This window comes from Balaenoptera musculus, chromosome 14 (assembly GCF_009873245.2).
Source record: "Balaenoptera musculus isolate JJ_BM4_2016_0621 chromosome 14, mBalMus1.pri.v3, whole genome shotgun sequence".
Taxonomy (NCBI): Eukaryota; Metazoa; Chordata; class Mammalia; order Artiodactyla; family Balaenopteridae; genus Balaenoptera; species Balaenoptera musculus.
Genome location: NC_045798.1, coordinates 21,145,185 through 21,167,527, shown reverse-complemented (window position 1 = coordinate 21,167,527; position 22,343 = coordinate 21,145,185). Strand labels below are relative to the sequence as shown.

The 22,343-nt window shown below is 55.8% G+C and overlaps 2 protein-coding genes across 12 annotated transcripts in view; one reads left to right on the top strand and one right to left on the bottom strand.

Annotated features, from left to right (window-relative positions):
- The window catches only part of OSBP2 (oxysterol binding protein 2), a 168,696-nt gene that overhangs the window by 140,096 nt on the left and 6,257 nt on the right, over nt 1-22,343 (top strand). For 7 of the 8 annotated variants that reach the window (XM_036874354.1, XM_036874350.1, XM_036874351.1 and 4 more), the window contains 9 exons: nt 9,220-9,412; nt 9,961-10,078; nt 13,056-13,104; nt 13,353-13,499; nt 14,382-14,627; nt 17,020-17,140; nt 17,391-17,494; nt 17,567-17,662; nt 17,747-17,931. In XM_036874354.1, the coding sequence (XP_036730249.1) occupies nt 9,220-9,412; nt 9,961-10,078; nt 13,056-13,104; nt 13,353-13,499; nt 14,382-14,627; nt 17,020-17,140; nt 17,391-17,494; nt 17,567-17,662; nt 17,747-17,931 (1,259 nt within the window). The remainder of the gene's footprint in view (nt 1-9,219; nt 9,413-9,960; nt 10,079-13,055; nt 13,105-13,352; nt 13,500-14,381; nt 14,628-17,019; nt 17,141-17,390; nt 17,495-17,566; nt 17,663-17,746; nt 17,932-22,343) is intronic. The other variant, XM_036874349.1, reaches the window with a different exon arrangement.
- Nucleotides 18,295-22,343, bottom strand: part of MORC2 (MORC family CW-type zinc finger 2) — a 64,110-nt gene continuing 60,061 nt past the window's right edge. For 2 of the 4 annotated variants that reach the window (XR_005022588.1, XR_005022589.1), the window contains exon 27: nt 18,295-18,579. The gene's annotated coding sequence lies outside the window, so the exon portion shown is untranslated. The remainder of the gene's footprint in view (nt 18,580-22,343) is intronic. The other 2 variants (XM_036874344.1, XM_036874346.1) reach the window with 1 other exon arrangement.

Below are 22,343 nucleotides of genomic sequence, written 5' to 3'. Positions count from 1 at the left end.
CACATGGTTCCCTGTAAGCGTTGCACTGGGACGGCACCCACGCCATCAGACTCTAAAGCTCCCCCACCCTTTTACCCTTCCTGGGCCTCTGCGGACCGTTCCCCAGTCGTGGTGGCCCCTTGGGCAGGACCTGGTCTTTGGGTGAAGCTCGCTGGCTGTGTGGATGACGGCCTTACCACCCGCTGCCCTGGAAATGAGAGCAGACACATCCCTTCCCACCTGGGAGGAACAGGTGTGGGGTTCACATGACCCCTGACCGTCCCCGGGGGCCCAGCAGCCCCTCCCAGCCTCCTCTCCCACCTGTTCCCCGTCTGCCTCCCGTCCCCTGCCAGCATTGGCCACTCACCTAACCTGAGGAGGCCACAGCCTCTCAGCCCCTCCCCACCTATCGCCCCTCAGAAGTACATTACCTCTTCTGGGAAGCCCACCCGCAAGCCCACAGCTACTCCCAGGGCCCATCTCACAGTCCACCTGGCTGGGTTGGCCCTGGGTGCCAGGGGCTGGTGGGGCCCTGGCCAGCAGGGAGCCAGGACAGGAGAGAGAATCAACTACCCATGGTCACGTCGCCTGCAAGGCGTTCTGCATGCACAATCTCCCCCCACCCACTCAGCCGCTTATAGTGGGGAAACTGAGGCAGCTGCTAAGGATAAGAGCCCAGGTCTTCAGGCTCCAGAGCCTTCCGCCTCGTAGGAGGGAAATAAACCCATCCCTCCCTTGAGCGGGGGCAGGAAGGTCAGGAACCCCTCCTCTGCCCACCTTTACCCCACTCCCAGCTCCGCATCCCCGCCCCACTCTGCTGACCGTCGCCCTGTCTGCGGGTCCACGAGTCTCGTGGGCTTTTCTTTCTTTCTTTTTTAAATAACTTATTTGTTTAATTGAAGTATAGTTGACTTACAATGTTGTGTTAATTTCTGCTGTACAGCAGAGTGACTCAGTTATATACATGTATACATTACTTTTTATATTCTTTTCCATTATGGTTTATCCCAGGATGTTGAATATAGTTCCTTGTGCTATACAGTAGGACCTTGTTGTTTCATGGGCTTTTCTACCGCAGCAGTGTGCAGAGACAGGACACGGTCTCCCTGGTGATGCTGGGAGCCCTGGAGCTTCCACGCCTGGCACAGTGTCCAGCATATGGGAGCCTCAGTGAATGAGAGAGAGAGTTGGTTGTGAAAGAATGTGGGAGTGACTGAGTGAATTGCTTAGTGTCTGGCAAAATTCCCTAGTGGGTGATTTTGTGAGTCTGATCAAAGGCAGTGCAGCAGGTGCATGCTTGGTTCACCGTCTGGGTAACTGCGTTTGCTGCCATTTAGAAGGAACTTCACAGCACAGTGAACAGCCGTGGTTCAGAGACTGAGCCTCGAAGCACTGCACGTGTGCAGGGCTCCCCCGGCCTGGGTGTGGGGACCGCAAGCGGCACCTCCCTCCCCGAGAACCAGGGTGCATGCGGTGTTACAGCATCACAAGGTTTGAGGTAGAGAATGGCAGAATTAATACATGTTACCAGCTCAGGCTTTGGGTATTTGTTTCCATAACGTGAAAAGAACGAACTCCCATTTTCTTCTTTTTTCCCTCAAGTTTGTCTTTGTGGGAAAGCAGAGCGCCCTGGTTTGGAGGCAGGCCTCTGGGATGGTGGCAGTGTGATAGCAGGCGCCTGCCCCAGTTTCTTCCCGTTACTTTGTTTGCTCCTCACAACGGCCATGTGAGGTTGGTGTCATTACAGCTTCCTTGTCATCGTTGTCGTTTGTATTATTCACGTGCCACCCCCGAGGCCCAGAGCGGTCATTTTGCCCAAGGGTGGCGGGCCCGGCGGCTGCATGAGCAGAGAGGGTCACAGCTGTTGGCCCTGGGCTGTCCCCACTGCTGGCGTGGGGCTCTTTGCAGAGGGCCAGGGCTGTGTCATCTGTCACTAGGCCCAGCACACCTGGGCTCCCCTGTGGGTTGGCCTTGGGCCCCTGCCCTGGGCAGAAGAGCCCCACAGTAGTGCCACGGTCATTCTGGGGCGAGCCTGCCCTGGGCTGGTGGGGTGCACGCTCCCCTCCCTGTGGCGGAAGCAGGGTCTGTCCGCAGGCCAGGGCAGTGGAGCCTGGCAGGGAGAGAGCCGCTTCTGTGACTCTCAGGCAGGCCCGGAGGCAGCCACAGTCCCAGCGTGAAGGCCGAGGGTGGTGCCCACCAGGCCCCCCTCCGAGGGCCCAATGGGACGGACCCGGCATGCTTTTACCAAGGAAGGGAGTGGCCCACGAGGGACGCACGCTGGTGCCCGCAGTAGAGCCGGCCGGGTGGGATGGGGCGCAGATCCTGATGGCAGGGGCACGGGGAAGTGGTGGAGGACGCATGCCCAGCACAGCTGGGCCTGGAGGGAGGGGGCTTCAGCTCCAGTTGGAGGAGCTGTGAGAGCACGATGAGGGGGGAGCAGAGGCACGGGGGGCTGGGGGAGGCGGCCGGTGGGAGTGGGAACAGGGACGCAGATGAGGATAGGTGGGGGAGGTGGGGGGTACATAGACACAAAGGCAGCAACTCAGGGCACTTGGCCAGGACCTTGGATTTGGGGCATCATAGAAACCGACCAGATCAGAAGGGGCTGTTTACCGCTGGAAATGCTCTGAGGCTTCGCTGAGCCCTGTTTGGAGATCACGAGGGGCTCCTCGCACCCACCCAAGCAGAGTGGTGGTGAGAGGCCCCAGAGCCGCCCTCCTCGTCCTTCCGGGGCCCATGGACAGGTTCCCCGTCCAGCGGACCTCTGTTCTGCTCCTGACAGCTTGCTCACTTGGGGCTTGGGGAGATGAGTAAAAATAGATTCCAGGACGGTCTAAAATCGGTTGGCAAACTGGCAGCCAGATGGTGCTGGTTCCTGTGCACGAGGGGTAAACTATTTTGAATGTGGAAAGGGCTATTTTAAAGTTTGAACTGAAGTGAGAAGCTGACTCCCCAGTGCTGTGAGTGAGTCACATTAAGGAGAAGCCGTGACCATCCCCTCCGCGTCCGAGAAGGGCTGGCCGCTGTATGCGGGGCAGCCCGAGCCGAGGGCCACGTGAGAAGGGGGTCCGGCCCTGGGAGCCGCCCAGCCTCCAGAGGCCGGGAGGGTGGTGGATGCGGAGCATGGTGGCGTGGCTGAGCCTGAGCCAGAGGGACCCCCGGGAGAGCCTGGCACCCCCATCGCAGCTCCTGGGGGACCCGCTCTTGGTCTTGGAGCCTGAAATGGCTGTGCTTCGTCCGGCATGGCTGCCTCCGAGCCAGACAGTCCCAGCCTGAATCTCAGCCCTTTCCCACCGTCGGGAGGTAATGTGCTGAGGCCAGCCTGTTGCTCCTCAGTGGGAGGGCAAGGAGAGACTCTGTTGACCCTGATGTGTCCCCAGTGTGAGCTGCTGGCCATGCAGAGGGGCCCAGGGAACCCGTGATTCTGCACATTTTTCTCCTGTTCGCCACCTTTATTATTACTACAGACCATTGAGAGGCGGGTCCATAGTGACACTGGCCGTGTGAGGATCGATGTGGTGGGGTAGATGGTGGGGCAGCCTCGGCCCTGGCCACCCACTGACCTGGGAGCCCTGCGCCTGAGAGCCACGGCAGGCCAGTCACGCGGCTGTCAGCCACAGGGCAGGTCCTGGCTGGCTGCAGGTGGAAACGTGGCCCTTTCTCCCTTCCTCCCTGCGAGCAGCGTGACCGGAACCTGCTGTGTGCCGACAGCTGGGGACAGTCACCGAGCTGGCCCTGTCGGCCCAGGGCACCCGCCCAGCCTGGTACCACCAGGCATTTGGCCCTTGTCCCCACCTCCTCTCTGGCTCCAAGGGCCGCCCACCCGACATCCAGCGACTCTCCAGCACCCTCCTCATGGCCCAACTAGGACGGCAGTGACCGTGCAGGAGACTGATGGTTTCCACGCGGCCACTGAAGGCTGGGCCCGAGCGGGGTCCCGGCTCTGCAGACCCTCTTAGAGCTTGAGAGGCTCCTCGGGCCATACACAGGGCGGGCATGAGACCCAGGCCACTGCCCACATGCCCTGCTCGCCCGCCTGCATTTGAGGAGCAGCGAGGTTGTGGTCGGGATTAGGATTAGGAACAGCAAAAGCGATTAGTGTTCGTCCTTCTTCCTCCTGGGCACAGCTGGGCAAGGTTTCCGGCTCAGACACTCTGCATCTGTCCTGCGCAACACCTGTCGGGGTGACCGGTAGCCACTCCCCTTGGGCCCCGACACGCTTCCCCGGGCAGGCAGCCCTCACAACCCCCTTCACGGGCCCGGCTTCTGGGAAGGGAGAGTCCCCGGTGGGTGCCTCCGTGCAGGGGCATGGGGGAGGTGCCGCCATTTCCTTTCTGGGCTTTTGGTTCTCACTTTGCTTTGGGCATGTCCCTCCCCACAGAGGTAGAATCGCATTGCCCACAGGACCCTGCACCTCTTCATCTCAGGGACCCTCTCGACGGCCGTGGGGGTGGGAGGAAGGGGCAGGCCTGGGAGACTGGAACCCAGTTCCCGTCCAGAGGACGATCTCCCCAGTGGGTCACAGAATCAGGGGCTCTGCAGGGGTCCTGGGGTTCAGCCCTCTGTTCACGAGAACACTGAGGTCCAGGAAGTTATGGGCCTGCCCCAGAGTAGGCAGCGAGGCGATGCCGTGAGGGGCCTGGATGCTGGCCCAGTGTGTGTGAGTCGGGGGCTTTGGGGTGGCCTGTGGCTCTGCTCCTGGTCAGGGCAGCACGTGAGCTCTGAGAGTTGTGGCGGGGCCTCAGGGGAAGTGTGACCGTGTTCAGGGCCAGGGTCAGCCAGGCCCTTCCTGGGCCCCTGGGAGCCACCCCCAGCCGCCCGCCCATCGCCGGGCCCCAGGCCTAATCCAGCTTAGTGAGCACACGGCGCACAGCCCAGCTCAGCATTCCAGGGCGGCGGGGCCAGACCAGCACCTGCCTCCGTTCGCGGCTGGCTGGGATGGGGCCTGGAGAAGGTCAGCAGCATCAGAGGAAACCGGCGCAGTTGGGGATGGACACCAGGTAGGCACCTCAGGGCAGAGGGGGCAGGCGGGCTCTCCACAGCCCGCAGGGTGACCAGGGCAGCTCATCAGCTGCAGATGACCCCCGCACCCCAGAGTCAGTGGAAAAGGCCCTGGTCCAGCCACATGAGCCCCTCGATATTGGGGTACAGCAGCCTCCACCGTGCCCCCCCCTCTTCAGGCAATCCTGACATGCTCTGATCTTCATCGCCCAGCCCAGCTGCACGTGGCCCCCATGAGGCCCCCGCTGTCCTGGGGATCTGACTTCCTGTCCCTCTGCTGCTCCACATCAGCCTGTCCTGCAGGGGCAGCAAGGTGGAGGGCACCCCGGTTCTCAGCCGGCAGCCCTGGCTGTGGGCAGCAGCCTCCGCTGCAGGGACCAGGCAGGGCTGGGTCCTGTTGCTTGAACAGGGTTATTCCCCGACATCCTTGTTAGCGAGCATCTTCAGGAGCCCAACCCCACTCCGGGAAGGCCCTGGGACCCCACATCGCCTCAAGCGGCATCCAGATGGGGGTAAGGATCCAGCTTGACAAAATAAACAGCGACAGCGCTGGTTCCACGCCCTGGGAGACTTGGACCCTGGTCCTACACGCACGGCCTGTGGCCTTGAGCAAGTCCCTTGGTCCCCCTGAGCCTCTATGTCTTCCTCGGTCACGCTGTTAAAACAGCCACCTCAGTGCTTGTGAGAGTGCGCCACCCCTCCCGGCACCGGCACCGACAGCCCTGACCCACAGCGGGTGGGGGCTCTGAGGGAGGTGGGGCCGGAGAAGGGGAGGAAGGCACGTGGTCACACAGGAGGGAGCGCGTGGGGCAGGATGGGGCCCCAGGAGCTGAGTGTGGAGAGGGTCTGGGACCAGGTCTGTGAGAGGCTGTTGGCTGTCTCAGAAAATGAAACCGACACTCTGTTTTCCCTTCCATATCATTCCTATAGTATTGAGAGCTTCACGAACATCAAGGGCAGGAGGAAAGGAGCCTAATTCATCTTTGCAGCACAATCATCTTTCCCTCTTTGCTTTTTTAAATTTAATTTAATTTTTTATTGAAGTTGATTTACAACGTTGTGTTAGTTTCAGGTGTACAGCAAAGTGATTCAGTTATTTATTTATTCCTCAGATTCTTTTTCCTTATAGGTTATTACAAGATACTGAGTATAGTTCCCTGTGCTATACAGGGAACTATAAACTTGTTGGTTATCTTTCCTTCTTTGCTTTTGCTGCTAGGAAGGTCAGAGGCCATGTAGAGCTCTCTGACATGAGTTTGTAGGAATTATTTACCATGACATTTGGCTATTTTATACTGTTATTTGTGGCTCTTTTATAAGCCTTGTTTTATTTTTTTTTTATAAACTAATTTATTTATTTTTGGCTGCATTGGTCTTTGTTGCTGCGTGCGGGCGTTCTCTAGTTGCGGCGAGCGGGGACTACTCTTCATTGCGGTGCGCGGGCTTCTCATTGCGGTGGCTTCTCTTGTTGCAGAGCATGGGCTCTAGGTGCGTGGGCTTCAGTAGTTGCGGCTCATGGGCTGTAGAGCGCAGGCTCAGTAGTTGTGGCTCACGGGTTTAGTTGTTCCACAGAATGTGAGATCTTCCCAGACCAGGGATTGAACCTGTGTCCCCTGCATTGGCAGGCGGATTCTTAACCACTGTGCCAACAGGGAAGTCCAATAAGCGTTGTTTTAAATGCTGTGAATTATATGAAAGGAAAGTGTCCGTGTTAAAACTCAGAGAGATGATTGCAGGAGCTGTAGAGGGTTGGCAGGGAGTGACAGCGACAGGTACGACGAAGCAGCGCTAAGGAAAGGCGAGGGCAGAGTCCAGAGGCCCTTGTGCAGCTGCCAAGCTAGTCTGATGGGGCAGGCAACCTGCCACCGGGAAGGGCATCCACAGACCCTAAGAACCAGAAAACATGAAGCACCCATCGTGTGTCTCACCTCTAACAAGGCTCCGTGCATGACACAGCCCGGGCCCCTGCACCTTCTCCCCAAGACAGCCAGGCAAGGGGACCGTGCCTCGTGTGGCCTGGGGTCCTGTCCTGTTCGCCCATTGTTGACCTGGGCAGCCCCTCCTCCCTGGGCCTCAGTCTCAGGGGGACAGGAGGATCCAGCAGGGGGCTTAGCGGTGGGCCCGGCGCTGCCCAGGGAGACAAGGGCACCCCTGCCAGAGCCAGGCCTCTGGGGTGCGTTTCTGACAGCACCGCACACCTGGCTTGGTGGTCTGAGAGCTGCCGGGGCAGCGGCAGAGTGACGGCGCCCCTGCAGTTAGGACTCCTTCCTTGGTCAGCAAACGGGTGGCTGGAGCCCAGACTAACCTGACTGGGCAGTGGGGCCGAGCTTAGGGTCAGGGGAAGCAAGGATGAAGTGGACACAGGCCACTCAGGAGCCCAGCTTGGGGGTCCCCCAATTGCATGGTAGTCAGTGACTGCAGCTCTACACCAGTGGGCGAGCCTTATAGACCCAGAATAGCCCCAGACCTGCAACAGCCCTGGATGCAGCTCTCTTACCTCCAGAGCCTGCTAAGTGCATAAGGAGATTTCTTTCCTTCCCCACTAAAGTCTCCCTCCCCCTAACCTGTGCCAGGACACCTGTCAGCACAAATCCCTGCCCCTTCTGGAGAAGCGGGTTACAGTGGCATGTGGCTGGGCAGGGATCAGACCTGCCAGGGAGGGCAGGAGGCCCTTGAAGTGCCCCCTCCCCAGAGCCTTGCTGGGGAGCTGCTGGGAACTGAGCCTCAGTTTCCTCATTTGTCAAATAGGGACGATCCCTCTCCTCCCACCTCAAGGATTTTGCTGGGTGAGCTGAGACCGGGGGGGTGGGGTGTGCTGCGAATGCAGGGTCTGTGGGGCTTTACCATTGTGGCTCATGGACAGGACATGGGCTCAGTGGGGCTGAGTGACCCATGTGGGAACTGGGCCTTCCCAGTCCTGATCATGCGACCTTTTCCACTACACTTTGCTGGTTGCCTTGGGCCTCCGTTTCCACATCTTCAGAAAGGCGGGGTGGGGGAGCCCCTGCCCTGCCCACTCTGCATGGTGCTGGGGGTGAGGTGAGATGGGATGACGGAAGGAAGGTGCCCAGGGAGGGCTTGTTAAGGAGTGACGTGCGGGGCCAGATGAGTGGCCAGCCTTCTGGAGCCCCAGGCTGGGGCCCTTTCCAGCAGCCAGGCCACCACTGGGGCTTGGCTCCCTATGGGGCGGGAGAGCCAGCCGAGCCCAGGCAGGGTGAAGGCATGTGCTCGGGCGCCAGCCGTGATGGAGGGGGTGTCCATTGAGTGCCCCTTGGCCCCGAGCTCCGCGTCACCTCCCTGGCTCCTCCCGACAGCCCTTCAGGTAGTGCTGTGCGGTCCCTGTCACACAGGAGGGGCACCGTGTCTCTCTCCCTCCAGGAATCAAGTCTCTAACCCTCAGTGTCAGACCTCATGTGATGTGCGTGGAGCCCAGTGGCCGGTGGGAAGGGGGTGGTGGGGAGTGGCGGCCTGAGATCACTGACGCAGGTTGGGCCGGGAACCATGTCCCTTCCGACCACATTAGAGGAGTCCAGAAAGGGCAAGTCCAGCGGTGCCCTCCAGGGACAGCTGAGGCCCAGACGCTCTTCTCTACTGTGATGACAGGGGCAGAACAACCATCCTGTTTCCTAAGAGTGTGCTGGAACCACCTATGGACCCGGGAAGCTGAAAAGAATCTGGATGTCATAGTAGGCCACAAGTTTGAAGGGGGAACCTTAAAAGCAGAGTTTATGTGATACAGACTTTGAGGTAACTTGGTAGAAAGTTCGAGTCCCAGTTCCTCTGTCAGACAAGACCCTTTAGCTCTGAGCCAGGCGGTGTAGCAGAAAGGTGGCTTTCCTTCCTTCTGTGCCAAAGCCAGGGTCTGGCCTGAGCTGCTGTGTTAGTTCCAGTGGGGACAGGGGTTGTGACAAACCTAGGCCCAGCCCACAGTGAGGATGCAGCAGCTGAGAGCTGGGGCCCCTGCCACCAGGAACACCCAGCACCCCAGCTGATACCGGCGAGGCAGCATGACCACCAACACCGGGTTTAGTGCTCTCGAATGGCATCTTGACTGTGGGGCACCGACCAGGGCAGATGCCAGGCTGGTTCTGAGAAAGCCGGGGTCCCCATGACCCCACGGAAGCCACAGGGGGCAGCAAAGGTGTTTCTGACCCACCTGCGAAGGGAGGGGGAGGGGCCACGGCACCCCCGGGCCTTCCTCTCTGCCCTGCCTGGCTCACAGGCCACGCCCCCTCGCAGGCCTGCAGGGACTTCCTGGAACTAGCGGAGACGCACAGCCGGAAATGGCAGCGGGCTCTGCAGTATGAGCAGGAGCAGCGCGTCCATCTGGAGGAGACCATCGAGCAGCTGGCCAAGCAGCACAACAGCCTCGAGCGCGCTTTCCGCAGCGCCCCCGGCCGGGCCGCCAACCCCACCAAGAGCTTCAGCGAGGGTGAGCGGGCGTCTGTCCATCCATCCGGCCCACCCTCAGTGTCCCCTCTGTCAGCTGGCTCGGCTTACACAGCCCCCCCAGGACACGTACCGCTCAACGCGCCTACGTCTGGGCCCGCTTGGCCGACGTGCCCGTGTGCCTCTGTATCCCCCACGCCCTCACAGTGGGCACAGTCTCCCCATGTCTAGCCTCCCAGTCTCCAGAGAAGAGCTCAGTGAGCCCAACTGTCCCCTCTGTGGCAGGGCTGCCTGGGTGCCAGGTGGCTGCCCACCTAACCTGGGGCTCAGGGTCACGGGTGCCCTGGGAAGGGGGTCCATCAGAAAGGGAGGCTGGGCCACAGAGAGACTGACCAGCATGTTTAGAGATCAGGGAAAGCTTCCAGAAGGAGGGAGGCTCTGAGCAAGAGGGTGAAAGTGCGTTCCAGGAAAGTGAGCGCAGGCACCACAGCCGGGTGACAGAGGTGGGGAGGGGCCGAGGGCTCTAGACCTCCCTGAGCAGGCACGACTGTTGAAGTCGCAAACTGAGGCAGTGGCTCTGTGTGTCTCTAGGAAGCCTCTTAACCACCAAAGGCGAGGACAGTGAAGAAGATGAAGATACCGAGTACTTCGACGCCATGGAAGACTCCACGTCCTTCATCACAGTGATCACTGAGCCCAAGGAGGACAGGTGGGCCCGGGGCTGGGCGGCCACCTGGAAGGAACCTCTCCCGGCTCAGCCGCGCCGGCCTGTTCTCGTGCTCCACCTGTTCTTCGCACTTGGGGTTTTCTTTAAGTCTTGCTCCAGATGGTATTTTTGCTTAGATTGGTTCTGTTCTTCCTTAAATCAAAAATACCCAAATAGAGTTTGTATTGGGATTTCATTTTAAATGGACAACAGGGTATTGGCTGCATCCAGTTCCTGCCCCAGAGCCGCACAAGGTCCCAGTCGCTCCACCCACTGTGTCAGCATTCCAGAGCAGACTGGAGACACAGAAAGCCTCTTTTATTTTCTATTTCAAAGCCTTTGTTTCATTTTTCATAAGAGCTTGCTCTTTCAGGATCTTTCTAAATACACACTAATAGTAAATGAGACAGTTACTAGCACTGAAAGCCACGTTGCCACACTCCCTGGGACCCTCGGGAAGCGCCTGTGCTTGTGGACCGAGCTGGCAGGACACGTGCGGAGGGAAGCGCGTGAGCTGGGTGGGAGGCGGGGCTGTGGTCAGGGGAGCATGCGGGGCTTGAGCACAGATTTTAATATGATTCGGGGTTCAGTCCTCGCCAGGGTTGCTATTCTCGTCAGGTTGCCTTAGGTCCTGACCCTAGAAGGGTTGGTGCATATGGCAGCGTTCGGGGACACAGAAGTGGCCGACGAGCCCCACAGGAGAAAGAACTGACCGCAGCCCGTGCTGCCCACTGACACCCTCACCACGGGTGTGTCAGGACCACGTGCTCCACTGCTCGCCCTCAGGAACTGCAGACTTCCCAGCAGCCTCACTCTTACATATGTGCTGTTGCCTGCCCACCCCATGCTGCCTTCCCTGACCCCCCTGAAGCCCAGCCCAGCCGGGAGGAGGCCGGTGAAAACCTGTGGCTGCTCCTTTTTTGCCTCTGTGGACCAGCGTGTTTCACCACTTCCCTGTCCTGGTTTCTTCCAGGGAAAAGGCATGGTTTGGATTCCTCTTACCCCTCAGGGAGTTTCTGGTCCTATCAGTGGTATATTTCCATTTCCCAATCATATTTTTTATACATATACTTATTTTATTTATTTATCATCATCATCATTTTTGGCTGCGTTGCGTCGAGCAGGGGCTACTCTTTGTTGTGGAGCACAGGCTTCTCATAGCGGTGGCTTCTCGTTGCGGAGCACGGGCTCTAGGCGTGCGGGCTTCAGTAGTTGTGGCATGCGGGCTCAGTAGTTGTCGCTTGCAGGCTCTAGAGCACAGGCTCAGTAGTTGTGGCGCACGGGCTTAGCTGCTCCGCGGCATGTGGGATCTTCCCAGACTAGGGATCGAACCCATGTCCCCTGCACTCGCAGGTGGATTCTTAACCACTGCGCCACCAGGGAAGTCCCCCCAATAATATTCTAAAAAATTTTTTAATTGAAGTTACTGGGTTGGCCAAAAGGTTCGTTCAGGTTTTTCTGTAACATCTTTTTGGCCAACCCAATACATATATTCTTTTCCATTATGGTTTACTACAGGATATTGAATATAGTTCCCTGTGCTATACAGTAGGACCTTGTTGTTTATCTGTTTTATATATAGTAGTTTCTATCTGCTAATCCAAAACTGCTAATTTATCCCTCTTCCCCCTTTCATAACCGTAAGTTTGTCTCCTATGTCTGTGAGTCTGTTTCATAAACAAGTTCATTTGTGTCATGTTTTAGATTCCACATATAAGTGATATCATATGATACTTGTCTTTCTCTGTCTGACTTACTTCACTTAGTATGATAATCTCTAGGTCCATCCATGTTGCTGCAAATGGCAATATTTCGTTCTTTTTCATGGCTGAGTAATATTCCATTGTATATATGTACCACATCTTCTTTATCCATTCCTGTCAGTGGACATTTAGGTTGCTTCCATGTCTTGGCTATTGTAAATAGTTCTGCTATGAACGCTGCATTTCCCAATAATATTTAAAAATCGCTTATATTGCTCTCAAAATTAGCACAGCTTAGCTGTTCTGAAATTCCATTATCACCTGGTAGTGTCACCCTTTGGGCTGTGAGGCCAGGGGGGTCCTGCTCAGGTTCCCTCTGGCTCCCAGTCCACTCCCCTATTATACCTGGAGCCCCCAGGGCCTGGGCTTGCCTCCTGCATGCCCCGCCCTGGCCTCCTCCCATACCTCAGCAACAGCCCAGGCCCCTCTGCTCCCACCCGACCAGCAAGCAGGTGACCCTGTGCTCAGTACTCTTCATCGGCTCCCCTGGCTCCTGGCACAGCCCCCAGTGCTCACGCAGCCCCCCAACTCGTGCTGCAGCTGCACTGGGCAGTGGGCAGATCCTCTGCCGGGTGCCGCCGTGTCTGCAGTGCTTTCCCCCTCTCCCCAGGGACCTGGGTGGGTTCTTCCCATCCGAGGCCCTAACTGCCTAGTACCCGTCCCCTGACAGGGCTGGCCTAGGTCACCCCTCCTGGGAGCTCCCTCAGAGCCTGGGCCCCTCAGCCAGAGTGTCCCCTGCTGCTCTGGCCACCATCTCACCACAAGTATTCCTGGGCACAGAGATCCATCCGACCCACTTCCTTCCCTTCCTGAATCCAAGTCGAATGCGGGAATCAGACCAGCACAGTGAGGACACAGTGGGGTCTGTCCATGCCAGAGGGGACCCACGGGGCTCCCGGGGGCTCTCCCAGAGGTGCCCACCCCTTGGCTTCTCTAGGTCCTGGTCAGCCAGTCCCCAGGAGGGGCCTGTGTGCAGGGACCCCTGGTGAGAACTTGGCTGGGCGGCTGCTGCCACAGGGCACCAGTGGGTGGGAGCCCCTCCAAACTGCTGCCCCAGGTCCCTCAGCCCCACCTGAGTCCTGAACTGGAGACACTCCCATTGGAGATGCAGGCTGCCCCTCGGACCTCACTGAGGGGACTGGATAGAAGGGGGTCCGGGTCCCCAGGAGGCCTCAGGATTTGTAAATAACTTGCCTTCCCTTTTGTGTTTCCTGCAGAAAAGCTGAGAGTGGGACTACAGGCTCCGTGGAATGGACCTCAGACAATGTGAGTGAGGTGGGACCCCGAAGGGGGGGTGAAGTGGGGAGGCCAGCACTTTGAACTCGGGCCCCCCAGGGGCGGGCCCTGTGCCTGGTGCCTTCATCTGAGCTCAGGCAGAGCCTTCCCCTCCCGCCAGCAATGTCCCAGTGCGGGCCTGGTCCTCAGACCGCCCTGGGCCAGAAGCGAGGGCGAGGCCTGGGGGCAGAGGAGGCGACCTGGCCTCTGCTGACGGGCGCACTCTACTTCTCTGGTAGGTGCTAGACAGCACCTCGCTTGTGCCCCAGGGCCCCCCCAAAGTCAAGAGGCGTGTCCGCATCCCCGACAAGCCCAGCTACAGCCTTAATCTTTGGAGCATCATGAAGAACTGCATCGGCCGGGAGCTCTCCAAGATCCCCATGCCGGTAGGGGCCGGGCAGGGCGGCCAGGGGGGCCCTGGGGGCTGTTTTCTTGTGCGGGGACGGGAAGTAATGGCCTTTGGAAGTATACGCAGCCCTGGGTGTCATTTTCTTAATGAAACTTGAGGAGCATGTAACGTGTTATTGAATCGTGTTCCATCCGCACTGCTGAAATTCCCCCAGGGCAGAGGTCTCATGCTTGGAGGTAAGGAGACAGGAAGGGGCTCTGCATTGATCAGACAGGGGGCCCTCAAAGTGCCTCCCACCCTGGTGGATGGGGAGTGGCAACATTGGGCTGTGTATGGGGCTGGGTGGACCCTCCTCCTCCATGCTGGGCTGCCCCTGGTCCCCACCACAGCGAGGTCACCAGCAGGCCAAGGGCAGGGCTGGCGTGCTTGTGCTGCCAGACCACAGTGGCATCTCCATGGAGCGGGAGCTGGGGGCTCCAGGCCAGACTTGGTTTCACTGTGTGACCCAGGACAGAAGACTTGCATAATAGCTCAGAATACGAGGTAGACCCACTTCATCCATTCATTCACCTATTCATTCATTCACTCATTCACTGATTCCTATGATTCACTGCCCTGGCATTTACATCCTAGGAGGGGAGACTTGACAGTAAATGTAACAGAATCCTGCCAGATGCAGCGGGTCAGAACGTGGTGAGGGCTGTGGAGAAAACTGAGGCAGGAGGGGAAGGGAGGCAGGCCAGTGAGTGGGGCTGTGGCTTTAGACAGGTCCTCAGATGAGCCTCTCTGTGAAGGTGGTCTGAGCAGTGATGTCCCTGAACATCTGAGAAAAGCAAGGCTGCTGTGCCGACAACCCCAGGTCTGTGCTGGGAGCGGTGGACGGTCTGTGCAGACCCCCGACCTGACACCCCGCCCGCAGGTCAACTTTAACGAGCCCCTGTCCATGCTCCAGCGGCTGACGGAGGACCTGGAGTACCACCACCTGCTGGACAAGGCAGTGCACTGCACCAGCTCCGTGGAGCAGATGTGCCTGGTGGCGGCCTTCTCCGTGTCCTCCTACTCCACCACCGTGCACCGCATCGCCAAGCCCTTCAACCCCATGCTGGGCGAGACCTTCGAGCTGGACCGTCTCGATGACATGGGCCTGCGCTCCCTCTGCGAGCAGGTGAGGCCCGCGCACGCTTCAGCCAGGCCTGGGGGTCAGAGCCAGACAAACGGGACGTGGCCTCTGACCGAAGGGGCCATCAAGCCAAGGTCCGGTCAGGCAGCTGGGCCTCATGCGGCGGGGGCAGGTCAGGGGCGCCCCACGGAGCAGGCCTCCTGGGGACAGTGTGGGCCGCGTGGGAGGAGAGCTGGGTGAGGACAGTCGGGTCTGGTGGGGGAGGGGAGGACGCCTCTCTCGGCCAGAAGGCATGGAGCAGTGGGGGAGGGGTGTTTGCTGGACGCCATCAGGGATTCGGGTGGGCTAGAGCATGGGGTCACCACTGAGCTGAAAGGGAGCAGCCTGCGCCCCACGGGGCCGCAGTCAGTGATGGTGGAGGCCGTGAGTGTGAGGAGCCCAGGACCTGTCCTGGGCCAGGGCTCAGCTCACCTCCATCCTCTCCATCCCTTCTCCAGGCCTTCCCCGCAGGTACTGGTGTCCCCAAGGGGCGGAACCAAAACTGGGCCCCTCGGGCACCTCAGCCCAGCTCTGGCATCCTTGTCTGAAGGGGGCCAATTCTGTTGGTGCTTCACTGGGTGCCAGGAGGACCCAGGCAGGGGCTACGTGAAGGCGCCCAGGATAGATTCGGGTCGGGCTGCCACTGAGTGTCTACCATGCGCCAGCCGCTGCTGTGGGCTCAGGGGTTGAGCTCAGAAAGCAGACAGTTTGCGATCCGGTGGCTGGTTTCAAAGGCTTGCTCTGCCTGCTGTGCGGGCCTGTAGGAGGCCAGACCAGGGGAGGTAGGAGGTTGAGCACAGGCACCTTTAAAAAGAAGAGCTAGGGGTTTGCCTTGGATACCTATGGGTAGGGAGGCTGGGGAAGGCGGCAAGGATGACCCAGGGTTCCTGGCCTGAACTACTGCTGAGTACATTTCTTCGTTGAACATAGCTGATCAAGTAACACCCTCAGGAGTTGAGGGTGCAGCCAGCTGGGAAGTGGCCTGTTCTCGTGGGCAGGGGGGTGGGGAGCAGGTACTGTGGATGTGGATGGTTCTGGCTCTTTTAGGAAGGCCCGAGAGCAGTTTGGCAACACAGAGTGAGGGAGAGAGAAGGAGCCGAGGTCAGAGAGAAGGGGGCAGGCGGCAGAAGGCTCTTTGTGTGGGAAGAGTCACAGGAGGGCAGAGGAGGCAGTTTTATGAGGAACCGCCCCCCTCACCGGCTGCTGTGGGGAGAGTACAGCGCAGGGATAAGGGTGGAGCAGGGAGGCTGGGGAGGCTGGAGGCGGGGTGGGGGAAGGGCAGATTCTGGATGCTGTTTTGAAGAAAGAACAGCCAGGATTTGCTAAGGATTTAGATGGGGAGCATGAGAAAATGGGGCCAGCCACGACTCCAGAGCATTTGGTGTGAGCAGCTGGACCGACTGGATCGTCTGCCCGAGAAGGTGGTGCTGACACTGAGCTCCAGGGCCAGGTCGCTGGGGTCACGTCCCTGAATTTGCTGGTGGGTGGGCTTCAGTGGGGGCCCTGGCCACAGGCATCGGGCAGGCTTGGGGACGGCTCACTCATCACCCAGTTGCTGGCAGGTTTGGCCGGTGCTTCTGAGACGTAGGAAGGATGGGGGTGCCTCCTATGGGGACTGTCAGGAGCTCTGGGCCATCTGCACGGAGGGGTGCAGGGAGGCTGGAGCCCACGGCTGCAGTTCCGGGGCGAGGCTGGGAGACGGGAGGCTGGGAGAGGCTTTGCCCTAATCCTGTGACCAAAGGAGCCACAGAAATGAGGAGGGACAGATGAGGAAAAGATGGCAGTGTCCTGGTGGTGAAACCGTAGTCAGGGTGCCCAGTGCTGGAGGGTGCTGGAGAGGACGGGGTGGAGGCACCGGGTGGGCAGAGGAGGCTGCACTGCCATCCGGGCTGGGACAGGACACCAGCTGGACTCCAGCTCTGGAGCCGGGCTGGCCGGGAGGCTTCCCATCCTGGGCCTCCTCAGTGCAATACAGCACGGCAGACGCAGCCTCTGCAGGCGATGGGCAGGTTAACTAGAAAGTGGGCCTGAAGCCCCTGGTAGAGCCTAACGCCCTCACTTTATTCACCCTCAGCACAGCCTGTCACAGTGTCATCACCCTCATTCCACAGCCCAAGTCAGGCGTGAAAACGCCCCGGCCACCAGCTCAGGCCCACAGTGGTTGGGGTGCCCCGGCCCTGCCCACCTCCAGCGCCACCCAGGCTGCTCCCCCGGGCATGCCCTTGCTTTCCCACTGGAGCACTGTCCTTCCTGGGGGGCCTAGGCCCTGCCATGTGTCCTGGTTCCCAGGGCCACAGAGCCGTTCATACTGGGCACGGGGCAGGCTGTCCCCCGGCCGGTTGGGGGCAGGCCCGGGCCACGTCCAGCAGACGCTCACGGCCTGTGGGTCTGGTCTCAGGTGAGCCACCACCCGCCATCGGCCGCACACTATGTGTTCTCCAAACACGGCTGGAGCCTCTGGCAGGAGATCACCATCTCCAGCAAGTTCCGGGGGAAATACCTCTCCATCATGCCGCTAGGTGAGCCGGGGCAGAAGGACACTCTGGATGAGGGGGAGGGTTTGCCAACCCAGAAGCCAGCTTGGTGCCTCCAGGGGTGACGTTAGTCCCCCCGTAGACTTCCTGGATGTCCCCCTGACCTGTACCCTATCCCCAGTCTGCACAAATACTGCTTCTGGTTCTCAGGACCCTGGGACCTTGGGCGGTGGGTCAGGCTGGCTGGGACCCAGCATGGCAGGCCATGACCTCTGACCCTATATCTGGCCTCCAGGTGCCATCCACTTAGAATTCCAGGCCAGCGGGAATCACTACGTGTGGAGGAAAAGCACCTCGACTGTGCATAACATCATCGTGGGCAAGCTCTGGATCGACCAGGTCAGGGGATGCCCTCGGGGAGGGGCCGTGTGGCCCAGGGATCGGCTGCTGACCACTCCCCTCCCTTACCAGACAGGGGACGTCGAGATTGTGAACCACAAGACAAAGGACCGGTGCCAGCTAAAGTTCTTACCCTACAGCTATTTCTCCAAAGAGGTGGCCCGGAAGGTAAGCAAGGCCACCTCTCGGAGCCTGTCAGGGGGGACCCCAGAGAGGGGCGTGTGCCTACGCTGGCCCTGCCAATGTCCCCAGGTGACAGGAGTGGTGAGTGACAGCCAGGGCAAGGCCCACTACGTGCTGTCAGGCTCGTGGGATGAACAGATGGAGTGCGCCAAGATCGTGCAAAGCAGCCCCAGCAGCCCCAGCTTGGATGGGAAACAGAAAACGGTGTACCAGACGCTACCGGCCAAGCTGATGTGGAAGAAGTATCCGCTGCCGTGAGTGGGGCTGCGGGGGGAAGAGCAGGCAGGGAGCAGGGAGGGGACAAGGAGGTGAGTGGGCAGTGGACAAGTAGGCGTCCCCGCCCGGCCAGCCAGGAAGCAAGCGGCGGGCACGGGAGGGTTCAGGCCACGCATGAGGGGAGCCAGACACCCGACTGTAAATAAGTGTGACACCATCAGGTGGCAGCACGTCCTATGCAGAGACTTTAAACAGGCTGATTGATAGGACAAGTCCCCATAGTCCAAGGAATGAAAACCAAACATGAAAATAAGTGGAGGAAACTATAAAGTGGCGCAGCTGATTCCAAAGAGAATGAAACAGAAATTCTACAAAGGAAACAAAGTAACTGAAATTGAGAACTCCATGGGAAGGTTTAATAGAGAGAACCCATTGACTGAATATAGGTCAGAAGAAATAATCAAAATCTTCAGATAAACAGACAAAACCTGGAAAAGCCAAGCACCTAGAAAGAGAAGGCTGGCCACCTGGTGACCCAGGGTGAGTCCCTGGAGCAGCCCCACAGGCTTCCCCGGAGCCTGGGAGGGTGCAGCGTCAGGACGCGTAGGGCACGTAGAGTTTGAGAGCAGGGTCCAGCAGGCTTCTGGTCAGAGTCCAGAAGCAAGAGACCATCTCAGGAGTCTTATCTGAGGAGAAAACAGCAGAGATTTTCCACATCTAAATCTATACAGTGAAACTGTTGAATCTAGATCAGAGAAAATATTAAGCAGCCAGATTTTTAAAAAGATGTACTTTCTGAGGAACGGCAGACGGACAGCCATCTCCTCATCAGCAATAACGGGAGCCTGAAGACAGTCAAATGAAATCTTACACGTGCAGAAAGACTCACTGCCAGGTGAGAATTAATTACACACCCAGTGAGAACATCTTTACAGAGTAAAGTTGAAATAGACATTTTCAAGCCACTCATTTTGCCACCAGCAGACCAGCACTAAGGATAGAGCTCCCAGATAGAAGAACCAAGATGTGTGAAATGAGGAACAAAACCTATGTGAACAGTGAATAAATAAGAACAATAATGTCTCGTGGGGTTTAAAATCTAAATATTAAGTGCAACTGCACAATCAGGTAAGTCAGAAAACTGGAAACTTTTCAAAGGCCCTTGTGCTACCCAAGAGGAGGGTCAAGATGCACACTAATTTCTGACTATGTGAACTATGCATATTGTAATTCCTAGAGTAGCTACTAAATTAATATGTTTAATTGGAATCCCAGAAGGAAAGGAAAGGAAAGAAAAAATAGAAAGGAGAGAGAAATAGTTAAAGAAATGATGGAAATAAATTTCCCCAAATAAAAATAAACAGATGAAAGACCTTGGGTTGAAAGGGCCCGCTGCAGTTCCAGAGACAAGAAACAAAGAAAAACTTCTGCCTAGACCACAATATACTGAAAATTAAGGACACCAAGGAGAAAATTCTAATAGTTTCCAGAGAGAAAAGATTTCAGTAGAGAATGAAGAATCAGATTGACATCAGATTTTTGGAGTAATATTTCAAAGTAATGAAGAAAATGAAATTAGAAGGTAAAAGTTTCTGTCCAGCTGAGCTATCATTCAAATATGAGGCTGTGATAAAAAAACAAAATGGTCTCAGGTGAACAGCCTCAGAAGGTTTGCCACACAAAAACCCACAATGAAAACAGTAGTTTAAAAGGGGGAGGGGGGCTTCCCTGGTGGCGCAGTGGTTGAGAGTCTGCCTGCCAATGCAGGGGACACGGGTTCGAGCCCTGGCCTGGGAAGATCCCACATGCTGCGGAGCAACTAGGCCCGTGAGCCACAATTACTGAGCCTGCGCGTCTGGAGCCTGTGCTCCGCAACAAGAGAGGCCGCGATAGTGAGAGGCCCGCGCACCGCGATGAAGAGTGGTCCCCGCTTGCCGCAACTAGAGGAAGCCCTCGCACAGAAACGAAGACCCAACACAGCCATAAATAAATAAACAAATAATAAAAATTAAAAAAAAAAAAAAAAAAAAAAGGGGGAGGGAAAAAATCCAGAAGGTGCTACAGTAGGTATATGAAATAAAAGGTTGTGTGCGGGAGGGATTTTTAAAATAATTACTAAGACCAAAGAAAAACAGAAAATGTTCCCACAATAGTCCAGAATTAAAAGTGTAGATGATGTTAACACAGTGGAGTCTAGGGAGACAGAGGACACCAAGGGATGTGAAGGTAGAGACCAACAGAAGATTTTTAAATCAGTAAAAAATATTAAAAAGACAAATAATAACAGCAAGTTAACACAGTAGAAATAAGTCCAGGCATAATAATATAAATAGATGAAACTCACTAGTTAAAAAAGCAAAATATTGGGTTGGCTCAAAAGTTTGTTCGGGTTTTCTCTACCATTTATGGAAAAACCTGAACGATCTTTTTGGCCAACCCAATACTAACTGACTGGATTTTTAAAAATCCAGATGCATGCACCTTCTAAGAAAGATCCAAAGCCTAAAGATGGGCAAAGGTTGAAAGTAAAAGATAGACATATCATGAAAATACTAACCAAAAAGCTATAACAGCTATATTAATATAAGGTAAAAACAGACTTTAAGACAAAAGCATTATTAGGAATGGAAGAGTTGCTACATGATAAAATGTTGAGTTCTTCAAGAAGATATGAACAGTATGCATGATACAAACATTATGCATGTAGTGAAAGAGCCTCAAAAATACACAAAGCACATATGGAGAGAAAAGGGAGAAATGGATAAATCCATCACCACACTGGAAGACTGAGAGATTTCAACACACCCTTCTCACTTGTTGAGAGTCAAATGGGGAAAAGCAACCCAGCAAGATGGAGAGCGAAAAAACACAGGATATACATATACTTATGGCTGCAACAGAGAACATGCTTTTTCTCAAGTATACGTGGAATTTATGCAAAAATCAATCGTGTACTAAACCCTAAAGAAAGCCTCAACAAATGTACAGAGGGTAGCACACAGACCACAGCCTATGATAAGACAAATTAGAAGTTATGAACAAGATGGCAAAAAGTCCCCACATATTTGGAAAAAAAATTAAGTTGCTAAATAGTTCATGGACAAAATAATAAATTAGAATGGAAATTTTAAAATGCCTAGAACTGAACGAGAAGAAAAAGATATCAAAACTGGCTGGATATACCAAAGGCAAAGTTTCAAAGGAAATGTATTGCCTTAAATAGGTATATAAGCTTATTAAAGCTTTTTCATTCTAAGAAATTAGAGAAAGTGCAACATACAAACTGAAAGAAAGAAGAAAATATACCTTAAAAATAAAAGCAGGGCTTCCCTGGTGGCGCAGTGGTTGAGAGTCTGCCTGCCAATGCAGGGGACACGGGTTCGAGCCCTGGTCTGGGACGATCCCACATGCCACGGAGCAACTAAGCCTGTGAGACACAATTGCTGAGCCCGCGCGTCTGGAGCTTGTGCTCCGCAACAAGAGAGGCCGCAATAGTGAGAGGCCCGCGCACCGCGATGAAGAGTGGCCCCCACTTGCCGTAACTAGAGAAAGCCCTCGCACAGAAACGAAGACACAACACAGCCATAAATAAATAAATAAATGGATCATCACATTAAAAATAAATAAACAAAATAAAAAAATAATAAATAAATAAAAGCAGAGGGACTTCCCTAGTGGCACAGTGGTTAAGAATCCACCTGCCAATGCAGGGGACACGGGTTCAAGCCCTGGTCCAGGAAGATCCCACATGCCGCGGAGCAACTAAGCTCGTGCGCTACAACTACTGAGCCTGTGCTCTAGAGCCTGCAAGCGACAACTACTGAGCCCGCGTGCCACAACTGCTGAAGCCCGTGCGCCTAGAGGCCGTGCTCCGCAACAAGAGAAGCCACTGCAGTGAGAAGCCCATGCACTGCAATGAAGAGTAGCCCCCACTCGCCACATCTAGAGAAAGCCCATGCACAGCAACGAAGACCCAACGCAGCCAAAAATAAATAAATAAATGTATTTAAAAAAAAAAAAAAAGTTTAAAAAGTCAGAAGTTGATCTTTGAGGGAAAAAAACAGAAAAATACTGGCAAGACTGATCAAGAGAGAATATAGAAATAAATATTATTAATGTTTTCATTATGTTTATTATATTTAAAGTATAAAGAGATTATTAAAATTCTGATTGGAAGGACAAATTTTTAGAAAAATATAAACAAGAACTGAGTCTAGAAGAAAAAAAAAAAAGCATGACTAGTCCTATAATTAAAGATACTGAAGCAGTAGTTTGAAAATTTCCACAGGGAAAACACAAAGCCCAGGTAGTTTTATAGGTGAATTCTACCAAGTTTTCAAGAAACATATATCCCAATTTTATAGAAAATCTTCCAGACCACAGAAAAAGAAATACTTTCCTTTCTTATACTGTGAGGCCAGTATAAGATACCTGATACCAAACCAGGCTA